This window comes from Myotis myotis, unplaced genomic scaffold (genome assembly GCF_014108235.1).
Source record: "Myotis myotis isolate mMyoMyo1 unplaced genomic scaffold, mMyoMyo1.p scaffold_m19_p_17, whole genome shotgun sequence".
Taxonomy (NCBI): Eukaryota; Metazoa; Chordata; class Mammalia; order Chiroptera; family Vespertilionidae; genus Myotis; species Myotis myotis.
Genome location: NW_023416321.1, coordinates 40515181 through 40543155, shown reverse-complemented (window position 1 = coordinate 40543155; position 27975 = coordinate 40515181). Strand labels below are relative to the sequence as shown.

The window sequence follows — 27975 nt, the reverse complement described above, 5'->3', positions numbered from 1 at the left end:
GAAAGGAAAGTATAATTTATATGTACAACCAATAAACCTGATACAGAAGAGGGGATTGGGACAGACCAGGAGTGAGTGTGAAGAGAGACTGGGGAATGGCCAGCAAGAAAGTGAAGGGGCAGCGAAGAGGAGGTGGAGGGTTCGCCATGCAAACTGCCACTCTCCTCAGCCCCTCCTGGGAAGAGGGTGTGCGTGCCCGTGTCTCCCTAGCCGGCTCTCCATTATTTTTCTCTGGTCCTCAAAGCAAGTAGCCTCCTGACTAGGCCCCCTGCCTCACACACTCAAATTTAGTCCGTCTTCAGGCCTTCAGGAGAAAGGGGAGAAGTCCTCAAAGAACCTGAGCCCCAGAGCTGGGGGTTCCCCCAGCATCTGGCCCATTGTGTTCTCTCCCACCCTTTCTAGGTCACCTGGGTCCCTAGGTCAGATTGGGGAGCTCCTCTTTGGCTTGAGGGGGTATCGCCCAACCATTACTCTCTTTGTAGGGGTGGTTCTTGGCCCCTGTGGAGGGGGTAAGATGCCCAACACAAGATGCCAGTACACAGGAGGTAACTGAGCCAGTGAATGGCGCCTTTATTCTGAGGCGGAACAGCAATTGACTCCCTTTAACTGCTCCACACTCTATTTCAGGAGAGGCAAGGGAAGGAAACATGCAGCCACCCCTCCTCTTCCCTTTCTCTCTGCCAGGGCTCATGGTCATCCTTATCTAAAGTCCCCTTCCTCTCTTCAAAGCTCCTTCCCTCCACCGGAAGTTTCTAAAGGCCAGGCAGTGCTAACCCCCACCTCTGCACAAGATGGAGCTTATCCTGCAGGAATAAAGGCTCCACCTCTTACCTCCCCACAACCATTTATTGGGAAGCTGTGTATGTTTGGCAGTGGAGGATAAAGGTTCTTGGAAGACCCTGCTAACCAATTCCCACCCAGACCTCTTCTCACCAGCACAGTCTTCAAAGCATGGTGGGAAAGATGTGTGGGAGTGGAGAGAGACAAAGGGCCCTTCTTGAAAAGAGGAGTCATAGAGAGGGGCAAAGGGGCTCCTAGCCCAGTGGTGGCCCAGCGGGTGGGGAAGGCGGAGGATTGGCAGCAGACCCCAGAGTCTGAGCTGGGGGTCGGCCTCGGGCACGGGGCCTGGGTGAAGGGCAGGCCTGGGATCCAGTCAGTCGTCTATACAGATCACCTCCCCGGCTCGGGGCTCCTTCCGGTCCAGCCCGTCTGACACTAATGCCCCCACCATTTCCTTCTCCTTCTTCACCAGCACTGGAGGGCCGTTGGTGGCGGCTGTTAGGAAAGGGGATAAGGAAGTCAAATCCCTACTTCACTCCCAAACATCACTTTCTGACAATAGTATATGCTCGTTCTCTCTCTCTTTTTTGTAATTGATTTCAGAGAGAGGAACGGAGAGGGAGAGAGGGTTAGAAAATCACTAAGGAGCCTGGCCAGCATGGCTCAGTGGTTGAGCATCAACCTCTGAACCAGGAAGTCATGGTTTGATTCTGGGATAGGGCATATGCCCGGGTGTGCAGGAGGCAGCCAATTGATGATTCTCTCATTACTGATATTTCTGTCTCCCTCTCCCGTCCTCTCTGAAATCAATAAAGATATATTAAAAATATATATATATATCAATGATGAGAGAGAATCACTGATCAGCTACCTCCTGCTTGTCCCAACTGGGGATCAAGGGTGACCTCCTGGTTCATGGGTTGACACTCAACGACTGAGCCACAATGGCCAGGCAGTATATTCTCATTTCTAAGTCACCTCATGCCACTTGCAATTGTCCAGGGTAGGGGTGGTAAGACCAGAGCAAACACCTCTCCCTGAGGTTCCCCCTTGTGCCGCATGATGGAACACATGCTCCAACTCTCACTATACCCCCTTCTCATTCACATTCTCTTTCTCTGAAGTAGCCCAGATGGAGGGGGCTCAGGTAAGAGATAGCTGAACCACTGAAGCCCTGGATGAGGTTTTTTGAGAAAGGAAATGGAAGAGAAGCTAAGGAAAGGGTGGGAAGAATAAACCCCAGAACAACTCCATTCCATAAAACACTGGGTACTGCCAAGGAAATGAGATGGGCTGAGCAGGGAAAAGCGTGGAAAAGGAGAAATGAGAGGGAGTCAGCTGACCTGTGATGAAGGACCCTGCAGGCATCTGGCTGTAATTGGCGCCTGCGGCGGCCAGAGCCCCTACGGGAGCGGAGCTGAAGGCCGCCCCGTACCCCGGGGGTGTGGCGTAGGGACCCGGGGGAAAGACCTGCAATAGAGAGGGAACCCAAGTTAGAGAGTCCACAGTCTGAAAGGAAATAAGCTGAAGGGAAAACTTTAAGGACCAAACTCTCGAACTACTGAGGGGTATAATATAAGGAGACTCGAGGGTGATGAGAATACTGGAGTAAGTCATTTTCCATATTGTATAGGATTCCATGTAAGTATGTATACCAACAGGGAGAATGGAATTAGAGGGGAAGGAGGTTACCGGTGTGGGGTGAGGCTCCGTGCCCTTGCTGGCCAGCCGGCTGAGGATGCTGCGCTCGGACATCTGAAGGCGGGCTGCGATGGGGGGTATTCGAGACAGCGTGGCCGGCAGGCGGGTCACGTCTGCCTTCATGTCGCTCAGCAACTCCTCCAGCTGGTTCAGAACTGGGGCCCGGGCCACGGAGAAAGAAGGGCAAGAGAGAGACAGGGAAGGGAGAGATGGAGCCAGGAAAAGAGATGAAGAGCCAGACGGACAGATAAAGTCAGAAAGAGAGAGTGAGAGGACACAGATGTCAAAGAACCAGAGAAGAAGAAAATGATAGAAGTACACAGAAAAAGAGCGACTCAGTGAGTGGGTAAGTGTCAGGCAAAGAGGCAGAGAGACCAGATCATCACAGAGATAGACGGAGAGAGAAGAAGGAAAAGAAAATACGGAGAAAAGGAGGATAGGGGAGGACATTGGAAGACATAGGGGCGGGGAGTTGTCAGAACATCCCATACTGTAAGAAGGAAGTTTTGGGGTTGGGGATGATAGGGAGGAAATAGGAGGCGTGGGGAGGTGGTAAGTGGTGTCAAAGATTTAAGGATCAAGGTTTTAATATGTTAGGGGGGAGGGAGGTTAGAGGGTCAGCATTAGGAATTAAAACAGGAATCAAAGGGTCCAGGAGTCAATTACTACATCAGATAGAATTAGATGGTTAAAGGGCTTTGGAATTTGATATTTTATTTTCAAGGTAAGAAGGTTTGGGAGGAAGGGTTGAAGGTCAAAGGGAAGTTTCATGGGGTAAGGTCAGAGGGTGGGATGGTGGTAGTTTCCGCCTCGTGGGTGAATGAGGTCTGAGGAATGTGATTTGTGGGATTGGGGATAAGGATTTTTGTGGCTCTACACAGGCCAAGGCCCCAGAGAGGGTGCTATCGGCAGTATGGCAAGCATGTGGGTCAGTGAAGATCTTCTACCCTTTGGAGGGGATGGGGCACAGCCTCATGGAGTTCTGGGGAGAAAGTCCCTCTCTTAAGCACTGCTGTGAATGCTATTAGACAAGGATGAGAGTTGGCTGCACAAACTCTAGTGGCTAAAAGCCAGGTGGGTTAGGGGTGGGGTTACAGGTCAGAGGGGGTTGGTTCAGAGGGTAAAGGGGTCAGAGGGGTGGGAAGATTTTGAGGGGTGCGGGGTGAAGACTTACGCAGCGTTGTGGGCCCTCCCCCGCGCGGGGCCGCCGCGGCCCTTACCCTTGTGCAGTACGGCGTTGGCCGGCTTGTTCCCCGCCAGCGACTCCTTGGAGAGGTGCTGGTGGCTCTCAGCCAGGCACTCGGCCTCGGCGAAGCGGGCGTGGAGGGCCATGGCGGGGTGCGCCGGCTCCTGTGATAGGTTCAGGTAGGCCGCCCGCCGAAGCTGCTCCTCTATCACCAGCGCCTGCTCCAGGAGCTGAGGGCGGGGGGAGAGGGAGTTAGCGCAGGGTCTGCCAGCAGTGGGTGAGTGGACAGTGAGCCAGACTGGAGACCACACTGCTCTCACTGCTGACCCAGGGCATCCCCACTCCACACCAATACCGACCCTAGCACCAACCCCGATCCAGACCACAGTCACAAACACAAGCTTACACTCCAGTCTTGGCCTCAAGCATCACCACCACCCTCAAGGTGTTAACCTTCCCCACAGTCCAACCAGAGGGGGCCCACCTCTCACCCAAGCCCGTCTTCAACACTGTTCCTTTTGTTCCTCATGCCCACCTTGAATCTCCGGGCCAGAAACTTATTTTTCATCTCCAGAAAGTTCCCCTTATTGGCTTCAGTTTTAAATGGCTCATTGATAATGGCAAACTGAGCATCATTCTGGATGTCCTGCCACCGTGCATAGCCATGGCTGCCAATGAAGGAAGAGGACCATCAAGGAATTTAACAGGAATGGCCTGGGCTTGATCTTCCCAAAGGGTGGCACGATGCCCCCTTCTCTGGGTGTGGACTCCTCTTCCCTGTAACTCCCCTCTCTCTAGGTTGTAAGAACCTTTTTTTTCTTGTATTTGTATCAAAGGATACAGAACAATCCCAGCCAGAAGCCAATAGTCATGTCTTCGGTGCCAGATTTCATTGAGTTTCCCCGAGGAAATAGCTGCCCGTTCCTCATTCTGCCACAGTGTGTGAAGCTCTGAAAAGAGGATGGAAGATAGATGAGGCATCAGGAATTTTCAAACCACATCCAACCCAACAAACAGGTAGAGATGAGGGAACTGAACAGTGGTGGAGGACACTAAGGGCTCTTTATGAGGGACAGGTCAAGGTTAGAGTAGGGTTAAGAATAAAAGCAGTTACAAACAAGGTTCAAGTTAGAATTAAGAATAAAGGTAGAGCCCAGCCGGCATGGCTCAGGGGTCGAGCGTCAACCTATGAACCAGGAGGTCAGGGTTTGATTCCTGGTCAGGGCACATGGCCAGTGTGGGGCGTGCAGGAGGCAGCCGATGAATGATTCTCTCTCATCATTGATGTCTCTCTCTCTCCCTCTCCCTTTCTCGCTGAAATCAATAAAAAAAATATAGTCATAAATAAATAAAGGTAGAATTAAAGACAACTTTAGAGTTAAGAGTACAGACAGTCCTTGGGTTACATTGGACTAGACTTAGGTTGTTTCGTGGTTACGTCGCCATCTCCCATTTACTTACATGAAAAAAAAAAAGATTCTGTAATTTCGACGTATGTACATATGTGTTTTATGTTTTTTATTATTTATTTACCACAAGTAAAGGTCAGGAATTGTTATCTTTGTTTTAATTTTTTTTACTGTTTCACTTCATCACTGCAGTGTATGTGCTCCATGTGAGTGACGTAGGTGCTTATGTAGGTGGGTTCCGACTCACGGCGAAAATCGTGTTACGTCGCGCCGTAGGAACGGAGCTCCGATGTAACCTGAGGACCACTGTGCACTTAAGAAGGACTGAGGGCAAGGAGTAGAGACAGTGTGTATCATTTCATTGGCAATTACTTGGAATTAAGGCCTCAGGCAAAAAGAGAAACCCTATGAGGATGAGCAAATCCCAGTGAAAAATAGGTGGCAGTAAGCGACACCCACCCACCTGTAAAGCCGCCATCTGCAATATTGAACATGAACCGTGGCTTCTCTGCCTTCTCCTCACGTCGCCCATTGGATCGTGGCTCGTCTCGAGGCCCAGACCGAAGCTCCCGGCCGCCTTTCACATCTTCTGCTAGGGCAGATGGGACAGAGCTCACACCTGAGGAGTCTCCTTCCAGACCCCACGACTACCCCCTGTGCTCTGCTGGAACTGGGAACAGCAACCCACCCAGGTGCCAGGCATTTGGTCCCCCAGACTCCACCTCCCCTGATTCCCTCAGGTTCCCAAGTGTCCAGTCCTTCCACCCATTACCTCTCTTGCCCAAATCCCCTGCTTCCCCCTCTGGCCTCTCCCTGTGTTCCTGTCCATCCAACGGCTTCTCCTCCCCCCTCTCTCCTGGCGTCGACTCTGTGGCTGTGGGAGGGGGTAAGGGACAGGAAGGGAGAATGTCACCCTCATTCCCTGAACCCAGAAGAGGGAACCCCCAAATTCTAAGCCCATCACCCCTAAGTCCATGCACCCACCTGACTTCTCTCTGTCCCCCCGGTACCCCGGTTCAGGCTCCATCTCTCCAGCCACCCCTGGCTCTTCATCCTCCAGAGGGGCCTTCCTTGGCTCCGGCCGCTCCCCGAGCGATAGGGCCGGGCTGGGGGCGTCAGCCTGGGAGACAATGAATCTGGATGAACTGCAGGGTTCCCAGACACCTGACCTTCAAGACCCCCTTCCTTCTCCTTAGAGGAGCCAGGTAGCCACACACCTCTGTCTCCATCTTCTCCCCAATTTTGCTATTCTTCTCTGGCTTCTCCTCCTGGTTTTCAGCTTCATCCTTCTCAAGTGGCGTCCTTATGCCATCTCCCTTCTCACTTGGAGCTGGAGTAGCTACAGGGGGAAGGCAGAGTGAAGAAGGCAGAAACTCCCCACCTTCACTCCAATCCCTCTGCGTCTGGCCCCATCCGATACCGGCCTCATCTCCATCTCTCCAACTATGCTGCCCCATTACCAGGCTTAGAGGTGCAGGGACTGTTGGCAGCAGAAGCCTCGGGGGTGGTGGGAGACGTTTTGGTAGGAGAGGAGGCTCTGGAGGAACGCTTGGAGTCAGCACTGGGGTCAGGCATCAGCTCAGGCATCGACCAGCGCCCATTGATGTGCTCAAACTCTTGTACCTGAGGGGAGAGGGAGTGTCACAGACACAGGATCTGCTTCAGGCAATGGACACCAAGGAGCTCCAGTCCCCCCTGTCACATCTTGAACCAGCCTGAGTCTGGAACTCAGGGACGCAAGACAGAGGAAGGACAGGGGCCAGGCTGCCAGCTTGGCCCTTTGGTGAGGAGAAGACTGTACCTTATTTTTTAAAATAATTCTTTATTGTTGAAAGTATTACATATGTCCCTCTCTCCCCCCATTGATCCCCTCCAACCTGCCCCAGACCCAGGCCCTAACCGCCCCACTGTCTGTGTGCATGGGCCATGTGATACCTTCTTCTTGACGAGAGACATGACTCCAATGCGGGTCAATACTTGCTGGCGACTCAGGCCCTCCCGAGGGACCCCGTCAGCAAATGTTTCAGAGCCGTCTGCCCCGGGCTCACAGAGATGGCGCATGAACAAAGACACGTAGGCCCTAAGAACCATGGGGATTGAAGGTGGGTTAGAAGAGCCTTAAGAAGGACAGGGGTTACAGAACCCCTGAACCCTAAATTCCTGAGGTGCCTCCAGGGGTCCTCCTGAGCCTCTCCAAATCCTAAACCCCCATCTGCCCCTCCCCTTGTTCTTCCACTGTCTCCTTGGCTTTGGTACTTCATTCCTAGGCCCCATCAGTCAGCTCCTCATCCTTTTCACCAGCTCCCCTGCCCGGTTAATGGCCAAATAAATGTGAGGCAAGGACAGTCTAGGAGAGGCTCCTCTCGTAACCACCTCTCCCATGGGGAGGAAGCCCGGCCTCTCTACTCTCAGCTCGTCTGAGGGAAGGTGGGTCAGGCTAAGCCCACCCCCCAGGAAACCGAGCTCGGACTGTTGTACGGCAGGGAGCGTGATGGTCAGCTGAGTAAGATCACATCATATGGGGCCAAGAGGAAGAAGGACACACCCAAAGCTCTTACCCTTTCATCCAACTGTCCCGAATCACCCACACTCACTTGAACTCTTTCTCAGTCTTGCCCCTTAGGTCTCGCACCAGCCACTGAGTGGTGAAGGCATCCTGCGGGGGCATCCCCCAGCGCATCACGGCATTGAGGAAAGCCTTCCGCTGCCGGGTGTTGAACCCCAACACCTAGGGAGAGGCGGGAGAGGGTGATGACATCCAGGCTTCTCATTTCTTGGTCCTTTCTCCCTCAGTGACTCAATTTCCGACCCCAGCTTTCATTCTCTCCTTAGGGAACTCCGGGGCGCCCGGGCCCAGCTCTCACCTCAATGTTGCCCCCAACACGAGCCAGCAGTGGAGGCAGTGGCTTATCTTTTTCATTCCGGAGCTGCCTCTTTGACTGTCGACGCCCTGGACAGGGATGACCCCAGCAAGTAGATCCATTACTTCTTCCACCCCCCAGTCCTTCCAACACCCCATTCCCACAAGATAAAGAACTCGGGGAAGGCCTGTGACATGTCGGAGGCACTTCTAATTTTCTTCCAAGCACTTTCAGAACTACTAACTCAGTAGTGAAAAATTACTATTAAATATTTGATGCAAGCAAGATTACTGATGGGAATGTAAAATGATGCAACCTTTCTTTATCTTTCATTTAGGCATCTAAGCTTGTGTGGTTATATACTCCAAATTTTAACAGTGGTGAGGTTAGGGATATTTCTTTCTTTCTGCTCATCTGTAATCTTTACTTTTTCTTAAAAAAAAAAAGGCATTTGCCGAAACCGGTTTGGCTCAGTGGATAGAGCGTCAGCCTGCGGACTGAAAGGTCCCAGGTTCGATTCCGGTCAAGGGCATGTACCTGGGTTGCGGGCACATCCCCAGTAGGAGATGTGCAGGAGGCAGCTGATCGATGTTTCTCTCTCATCGATGTTTCTAACTCTCTATCTCTCTCCCTTCCTCTCTGTAAAAACTCAATAAAATATATATATATATATATATATATATATATATATATATATATAAATAAATTTTTAAAAAAGGCATTTATTTATATAAAAACTGGGCTTAAAGGACAATAGGAAGTGAAATGAGAAGAGATGTGGTAGAAAGTCAGGAAAGTAGATGCCACCTTCAGGACGCTCATCAAAGTCTTCATCCTCCTCCTCTGATCCCACTGAGTATTCTGACTGGTTATCTGCAAGGGGAAAAGACTCAGTGTCAGTGATGGCTCCCTGCACAAGCCCTTTCCTCCTGGATGCCTCCTGGGGATGCTGGATGACGTCTGCAGTCTGACTTCAAAGCCATATATCCTGAACCATGTCCACACACCTTGTCTCTGACCCTCCTGAATCCTGTGTAACCCACTTTAAACAAGGACTCCTGGGTGTCCATAGGAACCCTCCACCACCACCAAACAGTTTAGATCGCTTGCAAATCCACCTGGCCTCTGGGTAGCTCCTACTGATCCTTCCTAATTCCTTTTCCCTTTAAGAAAGAAGGCCCAACTTCTAGGCCTCTCTCTTTCCTACGGAATGTCCCAGCCTCAGGCCCTTCCTCAGCACTATGTGCTTCTCAGTTCCTGCACTGGGGGGGCGGGGGGGGGGGCGGGGGGGGGCAGTCCTCCCCTTGGTCCTCTTGTGCAGCATCGTTGTAGTTGACTTGCTTGCGAACCCGCTTGCCCTTGCCGAGGTTCCGGGCTAGGTCCTCCTGCTGCTGCTCATAGTGATGCCTCAGCAGCTTTTCCCAGTAGTCAGGGTCCACGTTCTCCTCCTGCTTGATGATCTCCCGTTCGATCTCCTCAATCTGAACAGCAGGAGAATGAATGCTGGTGGCTTCCCGCTTCACCCAGTCCTTCTCCCTCCTGCCTCCTCGATCTCAGCTCTGCATACATTTTCTGGACATCGCACGTTTTCCTGTTCCTTATCTCTTACCTTCAGTACGCTCCTCCTCGTTATTTCCCTTTCGAAACCTCTCCTCTAGTGCCCTCTGCGTCCCTCCTGCTCTGACTCAGAAAGCACCCTTATGTGTGTATCAGTGCAGCGCTTTCTGTGCCTAAGTCTTTCTCCACAGTCCAATTTGACCCAGACCAAGCAGTTGTTTGTGGTTCACTACTGCTCTTTGCTGGGCACTAAGATAAAAGATCAGATAAAAAACAAGAGGAAAGGGATCCTCCTACTTTGAGGTCCAGCAAAGGAAACCGCCCCTCAGAGTTGGCCTGGGATAGACAGTACCTACCTCGCCCCAGCCCCTCACCTTGTCTTCCTCCCGCACCACATACTGGGCCACCTTGAAGGAACTGAGATATTCGTTCATATTCTGCACATCAGTGTCTTCGGTTGCATCCTGGTTTCGGTCCAACAGCCGAGCAATGGCCTCATTGTCATAGTGAATCACACTGCTGTCCTCCTCCTTGTTCTCCCCTGGTGGAGATGGGGAACAAGAGGGAACTCTTGAGTTCCAACCAAAATCTCGGGCAGAACTTTAAAAAGATCAAAGGAAAGCATTCCACTTTGCTTCCCTTCCGCAGGAGCTCTGGAGAAGGCCCTTTCCCTGGAAGTCAATGTAGTGATTTGTTGTTTTCAACCCTACAGGAAAGGAAAGGGGCCAACTTTCTCCACAGACTGAACAGAACAGTTTTCTTCAAGGGTTTCAGAAGAGAAGTGCTCACGGGAGAGCAGGGGCCAGTTCGAAGAAGTTGCAAAAGAAGTTCTCACCCTCGTTTTCATCCTTAAATAGTTCCTCAGTGCCAAATTTGAGGATGTCATCCAGCTCCTGCTTGGACATGGAGCCCGCCTTGGAGCCCAGCCCAGGACGCACGACCAGGTGGGTCAGCATCATCTTTCTCTTGGCCACTTGTGTGATTCGCTCTTCCACTGATGCACGAGTCACAAACCGGTAAATCATTACTTTGTTGGCCTGGCCGATTCGATGAGCGCGGCTAAAGGCCTGCAGGAGTGGGAGAAAGTGAGGACGGGCCAGGGGAGATGGCAGAGGAAATGCCATCAACATGCTCAGGAAAGGAGACCGGCAAGGAAGAGTCTTCTATCTGTCCCCCCAGAGGTTTGTTTTTGTTTTTTTTTGTTAATCAATTCCATTGATTTTTAGGGAGAATAGGAGAGGGAAGGACACAGAGAAAAATCAATGTGAGAGAAACACATCGATTTGTTGCCTCCTGCACGAGCCCGACTAGGGCCCGGGCCGGGGAGGAGCCTGCAACCAAGGTACGTGACCTTGACTGGAATCAAACCCGGGACCCTTTGGTCTGCAGGCCGACGCTCTATCCACTGAGCCAAACTGGCTAGGGGCCCCCAGAGGTTTATTTCTGACCCCAGAACATGACACCCTCCTCCATGAACCAAAGCCTCCTTGCCAAATGGTGCAGAAGCTCTAGGAGGCGAGTTCTCACCTGGATGTCATTATGAGGGTTCCAGTCAGAATCGAAGATGATGACAGTGTCTGCAGTGGCCAGATTGATGCCCAAGCCCCCAGCTCGGGTGGACAGGAGGAAGCAGAATTGTTGGGCCCCAGGAGCTAAGAGGAGTGAATCAGGAGATAAGGCTTTTCTTGTAGCCAGCAATTCAGTCTACCTGTTCCTAGATATTCCCTGACTACAAACAACCCTGTCCCCAACTCAAAAGCCCAAGGGGCTTATATACTCCCAGAAGAGGCCCCTCCCAGCCCAGGGACCTATGCACTGGTTTCTCAGGCCTCCCGCAGTGGGACCAAGGCATCTCCCCGCTTACCGTTGAATCTATCAATGGCCTCCTGCCTCAGGGCACCAGTGATGCCACCATCGATGCGCTCATACTTGTAGCCTTCGTAGTCTAAGAAATCCTCTAGCAAGTCTAACATTTTGGTCATCTAGAGCAAGGGAAAAGAAGAGTCCAGAATGAGGAGGTAGTGGGGTGTGCCCTGGCTGTTCTGACTATCCCTTTACTTTCCCTCAACCCCAATCTTTACCCTTGTCTCCCTGCACTCCTATGCTCCCCTGGTGCTGCTTCCCCCAGACCCCCTCTCATTCCACATTCTTGTCATAATTTCTTCTTGATTTCAGATCATTTCTCCTAAGGCAGAGACTCTTCTCTGAGACCCACGAAAAGTTTTCAAAGAAATCTATAAATCCCCTAAAAACCTGTATACAACTGTTTAATTGTGCAGCTTTTCTGGAGAGTGGACCCATAGCTTTCATAAGATTTCCAAAAGGTCTGCCTCTCCTCCCCTCTCCAATAAGGTTAAGAAATAGAAATAGCTACCAGCCCCCAGAGACCTCCTTGAAGAGGCAGACGGTTCACCCTCCCATTCTCTCCATGAGGCTTAAAAGAAATTGACTACAATTTCCAAAGAACAGGGACCAGGGTCCAAGAGGAACTTAGCTATACCAGAAACTTAAGGGTGCCATCTCCTAATCTCTCATCCCACGGCAGGCACAGGAAGGAGGCAAGGGATTAGTCGGGTGGTGAGCGTGAAGCACAGGGCTGGTCACCTGTGAGAAGATGAGCACTCTGTGTCCTTGCTCCTTCAGCTTCCGCAGCATCTTCTGCAGCAGCATGAGCTTCCCAGACGACTTAATAAGTGCCCCACCCTCATAAGCCCCACTGGGGAGTTTTGGGGACTCCTGGACAAGAGGGAGAAAGGAGGAGAGAATAAGGAAACATACCCCTATATTCTAACTGTGCCTAGGAAGGCTAGAAGCCCAAATCCAGCCTCCACACCTTTAAAATTCCTACTCCTCTCAGAAATCCAGTCCCAGCTTCAGCCCTGTGCTCAGCACCTCCCACTGTTAGAAAGCCAAGCATGTACTAATCAGTTCCCAGCTCGTGTATCTACCATAGCAGCCACAGGAAAGAGGTATGGATGGTTGCAGCACTTCTTAAGATCCATCATGATGTTAAGCAGTGACACTTGGTTCCCACCACCTCGTGAATTCAAGGCCTCAAAATTTCGAGTCAGGATATACTTGTAGTATTTCCTGAAGACCGGGGTTGAGGGTAGAGAAGAGACACAATAAGATAAATGATTATGATGTTGCACTTGATCACCAACTCTTGGAAAGCTGCCAACAAATGCCCAACCCCTGGTCCAGGTAACCCGCCTTGCATCTCACTTCTGCATGGGACTCAGCTCCACTCGAACGATGAGCTCTGTCTTGGCTGGCATGTTCTTAAAGACGTCAGCCTTGAGCCTCCGAAGCATATGTGGCCCCAGCAAATCATGCAGTTTTTTAATCTGGTCTTCTTTGGATATGTCTGCAAACTCCTCCAGGAAGCCCTCCAGGTTGCTAGTAGCCAGGAGGAGATGTGAACAGCTGTCAGGTTCTTTGCCTCTGAACTCAAGCTCTATTCTTCACTTCAGATGAACCCTCCACCCACTTGTTTTAGCACCCCCCACCCCTCTCATTTCTGCAGACTGCCCTAAGCAGCTACTTACTTAAACCTTTCTGGGGTGAGGAAGTTCAGCAGATGAAAAAGCTCTTCCAGATTATTTTGCAATGGAGTCCCTGTTAGCAGTAACTTATGATCTATCTTGTAGCCATTGAGGACCCTGAAAAACTAGAAAATGGGACAAGAAGACAGGAGAAAGGGCCCATCAGTGGCAAATGGTTGGCCCACAGTATCAACCTTTTCCTGCCTCCAGCTTCCATTCCCTCCAGGATCAGAGGCTCCAAGTCCCTAGTCCTCACCCTCTTCCAACCTGGACTTCTCCCAGAGGTTCTCTGGCATCTTGCCTCCTGGACTACAGAGAAGCCCCTGGTACTTAGTATTTTAGGGTTAAGGCAAGTCGGAGTCCACACCTCAAGCTTCTGAGGCCTGAGCGTCGCACTCACCTTGGACTGGTTGTTCTTGAGTCGATGGGCCTCATCCACCACGAGGCAGGCCCAGCGGATGGAGCCAAGTGCTGCCTGATCAATGGTGATCAACTCATACGATGTCAGGAGAACATGGAACTTCACCTGTGCCTCCCTCTGCCAACACAACATTATCCATTCGGCTGCCACCCGACACCCCAGCCCCTAGACCCCCATTTTCTACCAGGGCACCCTGTCCTGACCATGACTGCCAAAGGGACTCAGTTATCCTGTCCTCCAACTTTGGCTCCACGCAGGGATCACTGAACGTGGCCCCCAAACTTGCACCACATGTCCAGTACGGACAGATCCATGTGCACCCCTGGGAGTGCCTACTACATCTCCAGGGCGGGAACGCAGAGGGTGAGGGTGGGTAAAGGAGGAAGAAGCTGAGTGAGGAATAAAGAAACTGAAATCCTGGCTGGGGCAAAGAAATGGCAGATCTGAGGTCTGAGAGGATATGAAGCAGAGGGGCTTACCTTCATCTTAAAGGCTTTCTTGCCGCCTTTGATGGCATTATCTTCAAAGGAAAACTCATTCTCACGAATGATGGCCCGGCTGTCCTTGTCACCCGTGTATGTCACCACATAAAACTTGGGTGCCCACATCTGGAACTCCCGCTCCCAATTAATGATGGTAGAGAGCGGGGCACTCACCAGGAAGGGACCCTTTGTGTGGCCCTGGGAGTAGAGGGTAGGGGGGACCATTAGTCTAGGTTGTATACCCCAGTCCTCTGCCCGTCACCCCCCGCCCCACCATCCTCCATTCCCTCATTCCCCAGGCCAGCGTAGGCCTCAACCTGGCTTCCCCCTCAGGAGCCCCAGAATTCAGCACCTCTTTATAGAGTGAATAGAGGAAGACGATGGTTTGTATGGTCTTGCCCAGCCCCATCTCATCAGCCAGAATGGTGTCAGTGCCCTGGGCCCATGAGAAACGTAGCCAATTCAACCCTTCCAGCTGATACATGTGCAGTGTGCCTCCAGTGGCTGTGATAAACCGTGGCTGAGTCTCATATTTCACTGTAGGCTGTAGAGTTAAGAAGTCAAAAAGCTCAAGGAAACTGTCAGCTGTCTTGGTCTCCTCCTCTGCCCTCCTCCCTGGCACTGGTACCAAGTTGGGTCACAATTCCCTTTACCATAGCCAGAGCTCATGAAAGTTCTAGTCTTTAGTCCGTCCCCCTCATTCCTTAAAACAACACCCAGCAGCACTGTGGGGAAGGAAGCTGGTGGAAGGGTCCTATGTGCTTCTGTCTCTAGTGGCTCTCTTATGCCAAAATTCCTAGCCACTCCTGGGGCAAGGCTGAATATTGAAGAAAGAGCTACTATTCAAAGAAGCTGTTGAAACTCTGGGAAGTTCTGTCAGTAGCCTCTGGGAAATGTTCAATCACCATGGCTCCAGAAATGAGAGCAAAGCCGTGACAGGACTTACGTCGTTAGTAGGAGAATTGGGAGGCCCATCACCCTGTAGCTCCTTCTTCTTCTTCTTATACTTTCGGGGCTGGGCGGGGTCCTCTCCCATAATTAGTTCTCTGGGAAAAGAGTGGGTCCTGAGTGAGGCCTGGTTCTTGGTACCCCCACTCTTCGGAACTCATTCCAGACCTATCTCCCACTTCCCATAATCTACATATTCTCCCAGGCTTTGTACCCTCACCCTTAGATTCCACCTCTACAGCTAACTCTCTTACTCCTGAGCACCCTTTCTCATTGCTCAGGCTAAATCATATTTCTGTTCCACACACTGCCTCTTCGCCAACCCCACCCCAAACAACCTGACCCAGGTTCCCAATGTCCTAGATTCTAGATAGGTCTGTCCCTACTGTACCTCATTTTATGCTAAAGGTTTAGCTTTTATGCCTCTATCCTCAGACTCCCTCTAACTCATGACATGGCTCCCTTACCGGTGTCTCCAGTAGCTTTGCTTATGGTCTTCATATTCGGGGATATTCATTTCATCTTCCTCCCACGTGGACTGGTCATATGGCAAGTCCCTCCATTTTACTAAATAGTGGTAATTTCCCTTTTTATCCACACTGTGGGACAGGAGGAGAAAAATAATATGGATCACAAGTAGGAAAAAATCATAATAAACACAATTATCAGCAAACATGCATAATTTGTTACTTAATCCACAATGCTGGCCACTAAAAGGGAATTCAGAATGGCTGAAATACTACCTTAACTTTTTCAGAATGGCTTCCTAAAAATCAACTATCAAAAAACACCCCTGGGGCCCTCGCTAGTTTGGCGCAGTGGATAGAGCATCGGCCTTGGGACGGAAGGGTCTCAGGTTCAATTCCGGTCGAAGACACATACTTTGGTTGCAGGCTAGATCCTGGCCCTGGTTGGGAATGTGTGGGAGGCAACCAACTGATGTGTCTCTCTCACATCGATGTTTCTCTTTGTCTCTCCCTTCCCGTCTACTCTCTCTATATATCAATGGGAAAAATATTCTCGAGTGAGGATTAACAAAAAAAAAACAAAAACCCACCCCTGGGCTTCAATATCACTTGTTCATCCAATCAGTATTTACTAAGCATCTACTATATGCCAGGCACTGGTGAGTCAGGAGTGAACAGAAGAGACAAATAATTCTATTCTCATGGAGCTCATATTCTACTGGGGAAGGCAACAATGAAACAGAAAAATAAATTATAGCACTAGGCAGTAATAAGTACTATGAAGAAAGAAATACTAAAAGCACTGTATTTAGTAGAAATACTAAAAACATGTTTTTCATGTTTTGCTTTCATGCCCTGATCCCCAGACGCACGTGTCATTTCCTGTGCTGTTAGAGATTAAAGGAAGCAATGGCAAAAAGTCAGTGCTGGCTGGGCTTCCCCCCGGAGTCTTTCATCCCCATAGAGGAAACAAGGCCAGAAGGGCTGGGGCTGCAGCAGGGGTTACTCAGATAGAACAATTATTTGGTTAATTAACAAATGCTAACATGCGGCCATACTTCCAACAAGAAGGGCGGCATATCCCAGGGCCAAGGCCTTCCCAGGGAACGAGGATTCACCTGTGGTTGATGATACGGTGGACCGTCATCCACTCTGGCTTGATGCCAAAACGATAATATTTCTCCTCCATCTCAGCGTAGTGCGGATCTTTCACCTTGCGCTTGTCACTCTTCCCATCATCCTCACCAGAGCCATAGTCCAGGGGTGGGGGCTCATCCATGTCATTCTTCCGTTGGTAGTTTCGGTACATTACCAAGTGGAAGATTTCCAGCTGATGGGGCACAGAGGATGGTGGGGAAGAGACAACCCTACCATCCCAGGGAACAAAGGGAAGAAGGAAGACGCCACCAGGGGAAGCGCATGGAAAAGGGAGCGATGAGAGAGATGGGATGAGACACACAAATTAAAGCGAAAGCAGGAGAATACAATGAAGCAGAACAGAGTCAGGACGTGTGTGGGGATGTAATAAACAAAGGAGGCAGGGAGTAGGTTTATTAAGATTGAGACTATATTGCCGAGGCCGGTTTGGCTCAGTGGATAGAGCGTCGGCCTGCGGACTGAAGGGTCCCGGGTTTGATTCCGGTCAAGGGCATGTGCCTGGGTTGCGGGCATATCCCCAGTGGGAGATGTGCGGGAGGCGGCTGGTCGATGTTTCTCTCTCATCGATGTTTCTGGCTCTCTATCTCTCTCCCTTCCTCTCTGTGAAAAATCAATAAAATATAAAAAAAAAAAAAAAAAAAAAAAGATTGAGACTATAGCCCGGCTAGCGGGCTCAGTGGTTTAGCATCGACTATGAACCAGGAGGTCACAGTTTGATTCCCGGTCTGGACATATGCCTGGGTTGCGGGCTCAATCCCCAGTCTAGGGCATGCAGGAGGCAGCTGATCGATGATTCTCTCTCACCACTGATGTTCTGTCTCTCTCTCTCCCTTTCCCTTCCTCTCTGAAACCAATAAAAAAATATTTTTAAAAAATTGAGAATATAGGTAAAACACGGTTAAAGTTAGATAAGAGATGGGATTAAGGAAGACTATGTTATATCTGCGGGAAGAAATCTAATAAAAACTGAGAGAAAGAACTAGAGACCAAGAACACCACATTTGCAAACTAAGAAAGTAGGTATGGTGTGAGGGCCTAAGGCTTGATGTGAGGGAAAGCAAAATCTGTGTATTTGGAAGAACAGAAAATAGAGGGGTGAGAGAGACAATTGCAGCAAATGGGGTCACAGGACAGAGGGCAAGGAAAGGCCCTTGTACCTGAAGCTCCTTGGCCCAGGAGCAGTGCCAGTAGGACAGTCCTACCCACTTGACAAAGAACTCTCGCTCTGATCTGCCTTGAAGAGGACGAGGAGGTGGGGCATCTGGATTCCCATCTACCTGTGGGGGGGCCGGCACTGCCACAGGCGGTTCCCCCCACCGCCAATGCAGGATCTTCTGCACACGGCCTTTCAGCATGGGGCACTTCAGGATGGACACACACGAGGAGGAAAGAAAAAGGCAGAAAGAGCCCACCATTAGAGTCGGAGAGGGATCCCACCAGGGAATCTCGGGTTAAGTGTGGGGGAGAGCAGAGGAAGAGCTAAACGTCTGGGACCCAGAGATGGGACAGGAGTCAGGGCTGACAGTAAACACTGAGAGATGGGTACACTCACTGTGCATCGGGGACACAGCCATTCACCGTTGGGGATGTCAGGCAGGGGTGGGTTTAGACAATGAATGTGGTAGGAGGAGATGCAAGCGTCACAGCACAAGAGCTCCCCACCATCCTTGCACACACGGCAGTACTCCATGTGGTCGTCTTCTTCCTCCTTCTCCCCTTCTTCCTCTCCCTCCTCTTCATACTCCTCCTCCTCTTCCTTGGCCTCCCACTGTACCCCCTCCTTCTCCTGGGAGGCCAAGGACAGACACAGACATAGACAGAAGAAAGGAAATAGGCGTGAGGTTGGAAGATAGAGGCAAGGACAGGACACCTAAGTCCTAGAAGTGCCTGGAAGACTGGTGGGAACAAAGACACAGGATGTCCCAGTTTCTAAAAACGTTGATTTGGGGAGCAAAGGGATGGGGAGAGATACAGACTAGAATCCTGGTCACTTAAACACGTTACTGAGAAGGCCAGGCCTCTGGGCATAGGAAGAGGACAACGGAAACCACGGAGGAAAAGGCGGGCGGGTCCCTGACGTGCTGGCACCAGGTACTCACACAGTGGGGGCAGCTCCATTTGCCCTCAGGAGCCCGGTCAAGCTCAGGATCAAGGCAGACGAGGTGGTAGGCACGGGGGCAGGTGTCGCACAGAATAATTTCCCCACCCTGCTGGCACACCTCACAGTAATCCTGGTGATCCGTCTCGTAGCCATCAACCTCCTCCTCCCCGGCCACTGCAGGACAGCCCAGGACTGTCATATACCCCCGTGGAGGCAAAGGAACAGAGAAAGAAAGAGGGATTGGGGAGGGGGCAGGGAGGGGAGGGCGGGGAGGGGGGGGGGGGGAGAGAGAGAGAGAGAGAGAGAGAGAGAGAGGAGGGTTGAATACAGAATTCAAAATTGAAAATAAGAAAGACAATGAAGGAATGAAAGGAAAGCAAATTGACAAGGTCACACACAACTGACAGCCCTTACCCTTCTTCTTCTTTCTCCCTGGCCGGCCTCTCTTTAGTTTCTTGGTGCGGACAGGGCCATCAGGACGGCCTGAGGCACTGTGGACACTGCCACTATCCAGGTCTGACTCCTCAGCCTCTGGTTCGGGGCCCTCGTCACTCTGAAAAACATACTGCCCATAGCCCCATGGCTGTCAGAGAGGTTGACTTGATTTTACTCCCCTCCCCAGGCCTCTAGCTCCCACTTCAGCTTCCCTCATAGACCCCTGTGTCTGGACACCTGCCCCCCCCCACCCCCCAGCCCCAAACCCTGACACCCTGAAGGCGTACAGCGAACAGGGAAGGGCTACTCACTGAGCCTTTCTTCCTCTTGCCACCCAGAAGCCCTAGTTTGATTTTGAGTGGTGTCATCTTCTTTCCCCGAAGCTTCTTGCGTCCGTCAGGCACTCGGGGGCTCTTACTCCGCCTCTTATGGCCGGGACCTGGATGAGGAGTGGCAATGAGGGAGGAGAAGCAGAGGTCATGACCTCCTGGGATGACAGAGGTCACAGGGATCCTTTCTGTGGGTTCTGATTTCACAGAGAACCCTTCCTGGAGAACACTTCTCCTGCAGCAATCAGGACTGAGAGGACAAGAGAGTTCTAGACTATAATTTGAGGACATGTGGCTTGGAGGGTGGGGTGACAGTTGTTCAAAGAGGGTTTCTCACCTTTGCCCTCTTTGGTTTTGGCTCTTCGGATGGGTGGGGGTTGGATATCAGCAGCAGGTGGGAGTGGAAGGGCAGGGGATCCGGAAGGTGCTATGGGGGTGGCCGATGAGACAGCAGCTGACACCTGCTCAGCTACAGCTGCGGCTGCTGCAGCCGCTGCTGCTGCCACAGCTGCTGCCGACCCCTTGAAGGGGTTATTGGCACTGAACTCTCTCCACTTGGCTCCAAGGATGGTCATCATCTTCGACATTGGGATCTTAGGATTCTTCTTAGCAATTAGGGGCCTGTAAACATACAAGCAGAAGACTGAGACCTTTTACAGATGTTCTGGGAATATTGCCATTTCCCCTTATCAACTAAGTCTATGTACAAGCTAGGATTCCTGAGTGGTGACAGTATGTCCTATTAAGAATAACATCAACTTGAAAATAAATGAAAAGTTTAAAGAAAATGGTTAAATAAGACAGAAAAGGTATTTAAAAAAACAGAAAAAGCAAAATAAAATTTAAATGCACAGAAGATAAGGATAAAACAAAAATGATATAAAAATGCTTTACTTTTGAATATTACTTTACATTTCATAAAATACTTTCATATACATTACATCTTTTTTGTTGTTGTTAATCCTCACCTAGGACATTTTTCCATGGATTATTTTATTTTATTTTATTTTTTTGGGTCCATGGATTATTTTAAAGAGAGCGTGGAAGGGAGGGAGGAGTCAGAGAAACATCAATGTGAGAGACACACACACCGATTGGTTGCCTCCCACATGCACCCCAACCAGGGCCTGGGATCGAGCTTGCAACTGAGGTATGTGCCCTTGACCAGAATCGAACCTGGGACCTTCAGTCTGCAGGCCAACGCTCTATCCACTGAGCCAAACTGGCTATGGCCATCACACCTTATTTTATCCTCACAATAATACTGAGTTGCTATGATTCTCTGAATTTTCTAACAAGTTCCATGAGCCCTGATGAAGGATCCCATCAGGTGGAGTCTGACGGGCCACACTCTTGCAGGGATATGGGTGATTGTAGCAGTGAGGTAGGTGAGATAATAGTACTTAATAACAGCCACCAGGTATTGAATGCTCCCTAGGAGCCAGGCACCGACTGTACTGAGCTTTCCATTCATTATCCCATCAAATCAGGACAAGACCCCTGTGAGGCACACACTATGACATCCCTATTTTACAGATGTGTAGTTACTTGCCAGGATACGAGGACCTGAACCTCAGGAGGCTGCCTCCAGCGCATTAAACTGCTATGTTAAAGTGCCTGCTCCCTAACAGGCATCTCTGCTATACTCTACTCTACTTGGGAGCCACAGAAGCTCAGGTCCTGCTGCTAGCAATGCATCCTCCATTATGACTGGGGCCTAAAGTAGGGGCAGAGGACTGGATAACTGAGCAAAGAAAACGGAGGCATGCTGACGCTCTCTCTCAGCTGCCGTCTAGAGAGAAGTCATCCAGGAGAAACTGGGACTCTTGTCAGTCCTCACTATGTTTTGTCACTAGAGCATTTTCTAACCTGGTGCTGGAATTGTGACACTCCCCGACCTGTGAAGGGCTCCTGACTGTGGCCGTTGGATCCTTAGGAGTCTAGGGATTCCCTAAAATTACATTGGAACTTTGTGTGTGTGCGCGTGCTGTGAATTTCTTTGGAGATCAGTTTCTTAGCTTTTATCAGATTTCAGAAGGGCCAGGGCCTCCCCAAAATAAGAAGTGTCTATTCTCGCGGACTCTCCAGTCCCACCGCACCTCATGAACTGGCTAAAGGCTTTGTAGTTGGTAAGCGTGTGGTAATCCTCCTCCGAGAACACATGCTCCACGTCCTCCAGGCCCCAGGTGAGAAGCAGAGTTGCTGATGACTTCTGCTCTACCTGCTGGGAGACACCAGGCTTTAGTGAGGCTGAGTTGGTGCTTCTCCAGGCCCCAGCCTAGGCCCAGGGAAGCTGGTGGGTCCTACCTACCGGCCCACCAGCTTCCCTGGGTTTTCTGCTTCATGTCCCCATTCTCCAGCCCAATCTCCCGCTGTCCCCCATTGTAGCCTCTCCATTTAGCAAATAGCCCCCTTTGGGGTTCTCCCTCCTCACATCTGTCTTCACTATTCATTTCTCCCCCTTACTCCCTAATTGTACTCACCTTGGGCCCGCCATCTCCCTCCCCTTTTTTCCGCCGCTTGGTCTTCTTCTCCTTTTTTTCTCGGTGCTTCCGTCTCCGCTTCCGACCTGGTCCAGTTCCATACTCACTGCCTCCACTCTCCGACTTCTCCCGGTACTCATCTCGCTCAGAGCCAAATTCCTCTTCACTGTCCTAAGGGAGAGAAATAAAAATTACATTTCCTCAGCCCTACCATGTGCCAGGAACTGTTCGTAGCAATAATACATATTGTCTCTTTTAACCTTCACAACAATCCTATGAGACAGTAACTAATCTATTTGTATGCACGTTTGGGTTGTGTGTGTTTCTGCAGATGAGGAAACTGAGGCACAGAGAGCTAAATAAATTGCCCAAGAAGACAGAGGACTGCTAGGCTCCAAATTCATGCAGTCTACCTCCTGAGCCTGTGCTTTCAACTGCTTCTCTCTGTTGCTACGGCAAGTTACATAGAAAACTAGGCTCTTCCCTGTTTGTAGTAAGTGCAGTTAGGGTCCCAGATACATGAGATACAGGCCAGCAAGAGGTGCAGGGAGGTTGGCGGTGTGTTTGGGGGGGGGGGGGCGGAGAGGGATTGAGGGGGGTAAGACAGGACGAGAAACAATTTAGGCCTCTGGGAATGGGTCTCCTGAACCTTACTGTAGAGACAGAAGTCTTTAACACTTACAAGCTTCTTGCGTTTTCGGGGTTTTCCTGGCTTGTTCTCCTTCTGCTTCTTGGGTCCTCGTTTTCTCTTCTTCACACCCAATGCTGAAGGCAGCAGTCGAATGTCATCCTTATCTTTAGAGCAGAGAATAACAGAAAAACCTAAGCTTCTAGGTTCCCGGTCTATGCAGGCCCTTGACCTCACCCTTCCTAACTTCCTTGGTTCCTACTTCCCACTCTCTAGGAACTCCAGCGTTAACTCCTCCGAACCTTGACTCTTTTCACTGGTTGCAAACAGAGTCTTTTAAGTACTCTGGGATGCTCTGGTTCTGAATGGGAGATCAAGGGTCAGAAGGAAAGAGCAGCCAAACCACTCCCTTCTCTCCCCTCCTACTAACAAGGGACCAGGCTCTAGGTCATGGGCTCCGACTGTGGCAGGTCCTTTCAGTCGCCGCCAGGGCTCCTCCTGCCTTCCAGAACCTCGCTTAGCCAGCTGGCATCCTGCCCAGGAACTGGGGAAGCCATGCCCAGCTGCTGGCCTGGCCCGACCCCAGCACTTGGAGTGGGGAGACACAAGCTGGCAGCTCCCTAAGCCAGATGCTGAGAAGGGAGAGCCAAAGGTGGACACCTGGGTTCTCACTCTAACACCCTGGGGCCCTTCACATCCTTTTTGTGAAGAGGGAGGCCTCTATATTCCTGCAGATGATCACCCAGCCTTCTGTCACCCCAACACAGCCCTGGAGGAAAAAAAATTATCAGCTGGCACTTTCACTTCTGGCCCCCAGGTTCATAGTTTCTGGCTCCTTCATCACACCCTAACCCTACAGTAGAAAGCGTCCACAATTATCTAAATACTAGAGGCCCAGTGCACAAAATTCGTGCATAGGTAGGGTCCCTAGGCTTGGCCAGCAATCAGGGCCGATTGGGGCCTTTTGGCTGCCGGCTGGGGCCTCCCTTCCCCGGCTGCTGGCCGGGGCCTTCCTTCATTCTGTGCCGCCCCCTGGTGGTCAGCACAAGTCATAGCTAGCAATCGAACTCCTGGTGGAACTTCTGAGGGGACACTTTGCATATTAGCCTTTTATATATATATATATAGACTAGAGGCCTGGTGCACGAACTTGTGCACCAATGGGGTCCCTTGGCCTGGCCTGAGGGATCAGGCTGAAACCGGCTCTCTGACATCCCCCGAGGGATCCCGGATTGTGAGAGGGTGCAGGCCAGGCTGAGGGACCCCACCAGTGCATGACTGGGGCCGGGGAGGGATGCAGGAGGTTGGCCAGCCGGGGAGGGACCACGGGAGGGCTCCAGGGCCTGTCCAGCCCCTCTCGCTCAGTCCCAATTGGCCAGACCCCAGCAATAAGCTAACCTACCAGTCAGAGCGTCTGCCCCATAGTGGTCAGTGCACATCATAGCGAGCAGTTGGGCTGCCTTAGCATATCATTAGCATATTATGCTCTGATTGGTTGAACGGCTGACCAGACGACCGGACACTCAACATATTAGGCTTTTATTATGTAGGGTTCCTTCTCCTCCTAAGCAGCCTGGAATCTGCCTTCAAATCTATTTCTATGTCCCTGCTCCCTTTGGGAACTCTAGGGCCCTATTCTTTGTCCCTTAGTCTCACCCTTCATTTCTAAATTTAGTTCCAGACATCCTGACCATTCATAAATAAACAGTATGGGAGACCCAGACAAAGATATAGACACAGACACACCCTGCATCTATACTATCACATGCACAAGCATACTCTCATACTTACAAGCACACATCGAGGATAGCCTGTACCTGCTTTCAGCAGGGCTACTAGGCCCCTAACTTTCTCTCCAAATGTCTGTCAGAGAGGCCAGGGCTGGTTCTTCCTTGATTTCCCCCTGCTCCATTTCCCATGACCCCTGCCAGTCTGTGGAGGCTTAGGAGACAGAGTTACTCCATGCAGAGGAAGACACTGATGCCACAGAGACATGGAGCCCTGATTGGCTTTGCTCCCACAGCAAGCATTAGACTAACCAGCCAGACCTGTCTTGTTAGACAGAGGTGGCTGTGGCTGTGGCTGTGGCTGTGCTGGAGAGAACCAGCGCTTGGCCCAGCCCCTTGCTCCAGGACACACAATCCTTCCTCCCACAACAGCCAAGGGAAAATTAGCCACAATTAACACTGGAGGCCTCCGTTTCCATTGCCTCAGAATCCCTTCAATGCTGTTCTTCCTAACTCCTGGATCCCGTGTCCTCTCCTGCAGGAAGACACCCTAGGAATAGGGGGGGGTGGGGGGTCTGCAGAAAGCTCCCCACCCTCCCGGGGATGGGGGCGGGGGGAGGGCAGAGTGAAAATTGTAATAGGAAATAGGAAGTCAGTAAGACGCCAGGCCTCAGCAGTCAGCTCTCCCTAACCCCGGGGACGGAGATTAATAGGAACATGGAAACGGGGCTGCGGGGAGAGTGGCAAGAGCCGGCCAACTGGCTAAGGACCAGGGACACCGCCTGGGTCGCCACCAGCTGGGGGCGGGGCCCAGCCCTGGGACCTCGCCGCCCTAAGTCCAATCCCCACCCCAGCAGGTTTCCGGACTTCGGAAGAGAGTGGTGGGGAGAGGCTAGGTAGCAGCGTGGCTAGGAAAGGAAAGGAAAGGAAAGGGAGGGCAGTGAGGCAAATCTAAACCCCAACCTCGGTCTCACCAGCCGCTCAAAGCTGGCCTGGAGCCCAGACTCTCCCACAGCCCGGCGGATCGCGGGAAGACGGCGAGGGCGGAGGGCGGAGGGCGGAGCCTGGCAGCCCCGAAAGCGGGAGGAGCCTCGCTGCAAGCCGCGCCTCCCGCCCGCCCCTCTCCTAATCTCACCATCAATCTCTCACACATATATTTATTTTTTTCTCAAATTCCCTTCCCTCCCCCACAACGAACCACCATAATAGGTCTGCTGCACATGCGTATTGCACGCAGGGGGTGGGTTTGTATCTTCAGACCTTTTGCAAAGAAACTACCAGAATTTTCCGCACCACCCACAATCATTCCCCACCCCCACCCCCAGGAATCACATCTATATATTATGTTATATTATTTCTCTAGACTTGCCAGAAGGGGGAGGGAGAAGAAATGAGTTTTGGGCTTCCTGCTCCCTTCCCCCATCAATACGAGTGCTATTATTTTAAACGTTCAACAATGTAAGGAGACTGGAGAGGGGGGAAGGGATAAAATTGGTCTTGGGGAAAAAATGTAAGACAAAATGGTGAGAATCAAAGCAGTCAAAAGGAAAAACAATAGAAGCCTCTAATACGCACATAGAAAAGGCTGAGGGAGGGCAGCCCGAGCAAATTTCCTTGAAGAAGGGTGATTTAGCCCACACTTAGACAGAAATAATGAGCAGACTAAAAATATTTTTCCAAAGTTTTACCCCAGAAAGTCATCTAAGGTCACTGATTAGACTTGGAGGGCTGAAAGGGAGATAAAAATTGCCCTGGGAGACAGAGGAGGTGGGTTTTCAATTCAAATAAAGAATTTTAAAAACATCTGACGTTTCTTCTGGTCTATTCAGAACGCCAAGAGGGAAAGGGGAGGGAGAACTGACACAAAGACCCATCTCCCCCTCAGACCCTGCTCCGCTCACAAACCTAAATCCCGATCAAAACCCCCCGATCGCACATCCCAACTTGGAAATGCGAATGGGTGACAGCTGCCAATCCCCCTCGGAACCGACATCCTTTCTGTCCCTCGCTTTTAGCCCCTTGGGCTGTTTTCCTGGCGCCTTCCCTCCCAGCTCCTGATTCCTTTTCCCTCCAGCAAATCAATGGGCTCGCGGGGACAACTTTCTAAAAACTTTTCCCCTTTCAGAGCAGCCTGGCGACGGTGGAGAGGGCTTTATCCCGTTTCACCCGACACGCAGCCCCCTGCCCTCCTAAATAGAAGCACCTACTCTCCCCACAGGACGCCTGCCACGGGCGCCACAGATCGGCAGGACCGTTTTACAAAGAACACGCTGCTGGACGTGGCGAAGTTTGGTGCATTGGTGCCGCATGGCACCCAGAGGCTCGGGGCGTGGGTCTCCCCTTTCACTGCCCCAGCGGAGGGTGTGGAGCCTAAGGATGCTCGCCTCGAGGACGAGAGAGAACTCCCGGGAGAGGGGTCTGCGCGGGGCCGTCTCCGGCCCGGGGCGAGCAGGGTGTCCCCTCCGCAGCGGGAGGAAGGGCCGGGAGGCAGGCGCCCGGTCGTCCCTGGGGAGGGGCCGAGCGCCGGCCGGGCCGCCGGGCAGCAGGGTGGGCAGTTCACTCGCCCCGACCTGCTCGGGGCGCGGGTGGTTCCGGCTGGAGTGACAGTGAGTGGCAGCCACGTGAGGCTCCTGGCCGGGCAGCTCGGCCACCCGGACTGACAGGGGCGGGGGGGCGGGGTGTGCGCACTTGACACAAAAGAGCCCCGAGCACAGGAGATGGACTTGGGGGCGTCTGGGCCCCCAGACCCTTGCCCCCCCCATTCTGAGTGCCCGCTCTCCCTGCGGGGTTCCCGGAAGTGGCCTGCGTGGAGGGTGCGCCACCTGCCCGGTCCTCGGCGGCCCAGACAGGCACGCGACCCTCCCCCCGCGGCCCCGAGCCGGCGGACACTGAGGTCCCGGCAGGTGGGGGTCCCACGGACACCGCCCCCCCGCCGCCTCTCCGACTCCTGAGGGGGGACGGGGAGGGCCGCGGCCGCTCCACACGCGGACACCCCACTTCACCGCCGGCCGACCCCACCCGGGCCGGAGCCCGCGGGGTGCCCGCGGCCGCCCCTCCCCCACGCGCCCCTCCCCCGCCGCCGGCCGGCCGCCGGGTCTCCGCGGTCCCTCGCGCGGCCAGGGAGGGGGCCCGGGCTTCGCCGCGGCCGTTTCCTGCCTGCCCCCTCCCCGCCGAGGGAAAAAAAACCTCCTCCTCCTCCTCCCCCGAAGCCGCGACCGAGTGGCCCGGTCCGCGCGCGCAGCTCGCGCCCAGCGCTCTCCAGCCCGGGCGGCGGCGGCGGGGGCGGGGGGCGGCGGGGAGGGGAGGAGGCCTGGCCCCGCGGCCGCCGCCGCCGCCCGGACCGCTCGGACCGCCGCGGGGCCCCGGGCCCGAGACGGCGTTCCGCGCCCCGGATTCGCCTCGGTTCGGCCGCGCGGCGGGTGCGTCGCCCCAGCCCGGCCTCGCGCGCCGGCGGCCCCCTCGGGCCGGGGCGGGGGTGAGTCGGCGGCCGCTTACCTGGCGGCGGGGGCGGCGGGGGCGGCGGCGGCGGCGGGAAGAGGTGGCAGGCGGGGGGGCTGTGGCGGTCGCGGTCGCGGCCCCGGTCGTGGCCCGGCCCGCGCCCGAGGATCCCCTCGTCGTCGTCCTCATCGTCTTCGTCGGCCGCCTCCACCTCCTCCTCCTCTTCGTCACCCTCATCTTCCTCCTCTTCTTCCTCCTCCGACACCACCATCTCCTCCTCCTCCTCCTCCTCGTCCCTCAGAGGGGAAGCCATCCTGTG

At 52.5% G+C, this 27975-nt stretch overlaps 1 protein-coding gene and 1 non-coding gene across 20 annotated transcripts; both read right to left on the bottom strand.

The window, feature by feature from the left end:
- Positions 1-27975, bottom strand: CHD3 (chromodomain helicase DNA binding protein 3). 19 transcript variants are annotated; one of them, XM_036341452.1, is made up of 40 exons: positions 27714-27975; positions 22546-22658; positions 21864-22034; positions 21480-21619; positions 19718-20001; positions 19363-19490; positions 19031-19181; positions 18615-18808; positions 18068-18301; positions 17673-17876; positions 16476-16687; positions 15358-15489; positions 14889-14988; positions 14295-14486; positions 13940-14140; positions 13440-13577; positions 13043-13164; positions 12720-12893; positions 12443-12584; positions 12099-12230; positions 11359-11476; positions 11022-11146; positions 10330-10561; positions 9869-10035; positions 9241-9418; positions 8745-8810; positions 7941-8026; positions 7671-7804; positions 7012-7156; positions 6537-6699; positions 6294-6415; positions 6061-6196; positions 5849-5950; positions 5540-5668; positions 4509-4617; positions 4203-4335; positions 3656-3897; positions 2473-2971; positions 2124-2250; positions 1-1275 (listed from the first exon to the last, which is right to left on the bottom strand). In XM_036341452.1, the coding sequence occupies exons 1-40, from the start codon at positions 27967-27969 to the stop codon at positions 1154-1156; spliced, it is 6555 nt and encodes a 2184-aa protein (XP_036197345.1). In that variant the 5' UTR covers positions 27970-27975; the 3' UTR covers positions 1-1153. The 19 variants fall into 19 exon arrangements, with proteins under 19 accessions (XP_036197345.1, XP_036197354.1, XP_036197356.1 ...); XM_036341461.1 differs by having other exon boundaries at positions 2473-2636; XM_036341463.1 differs by having other exon boundaries at positions 2473-2636; positions 3702-3897.
- Positions 7404-7542, bottom strand: LOC118672576. Its single transcript, XR_004973131.1, has one exon.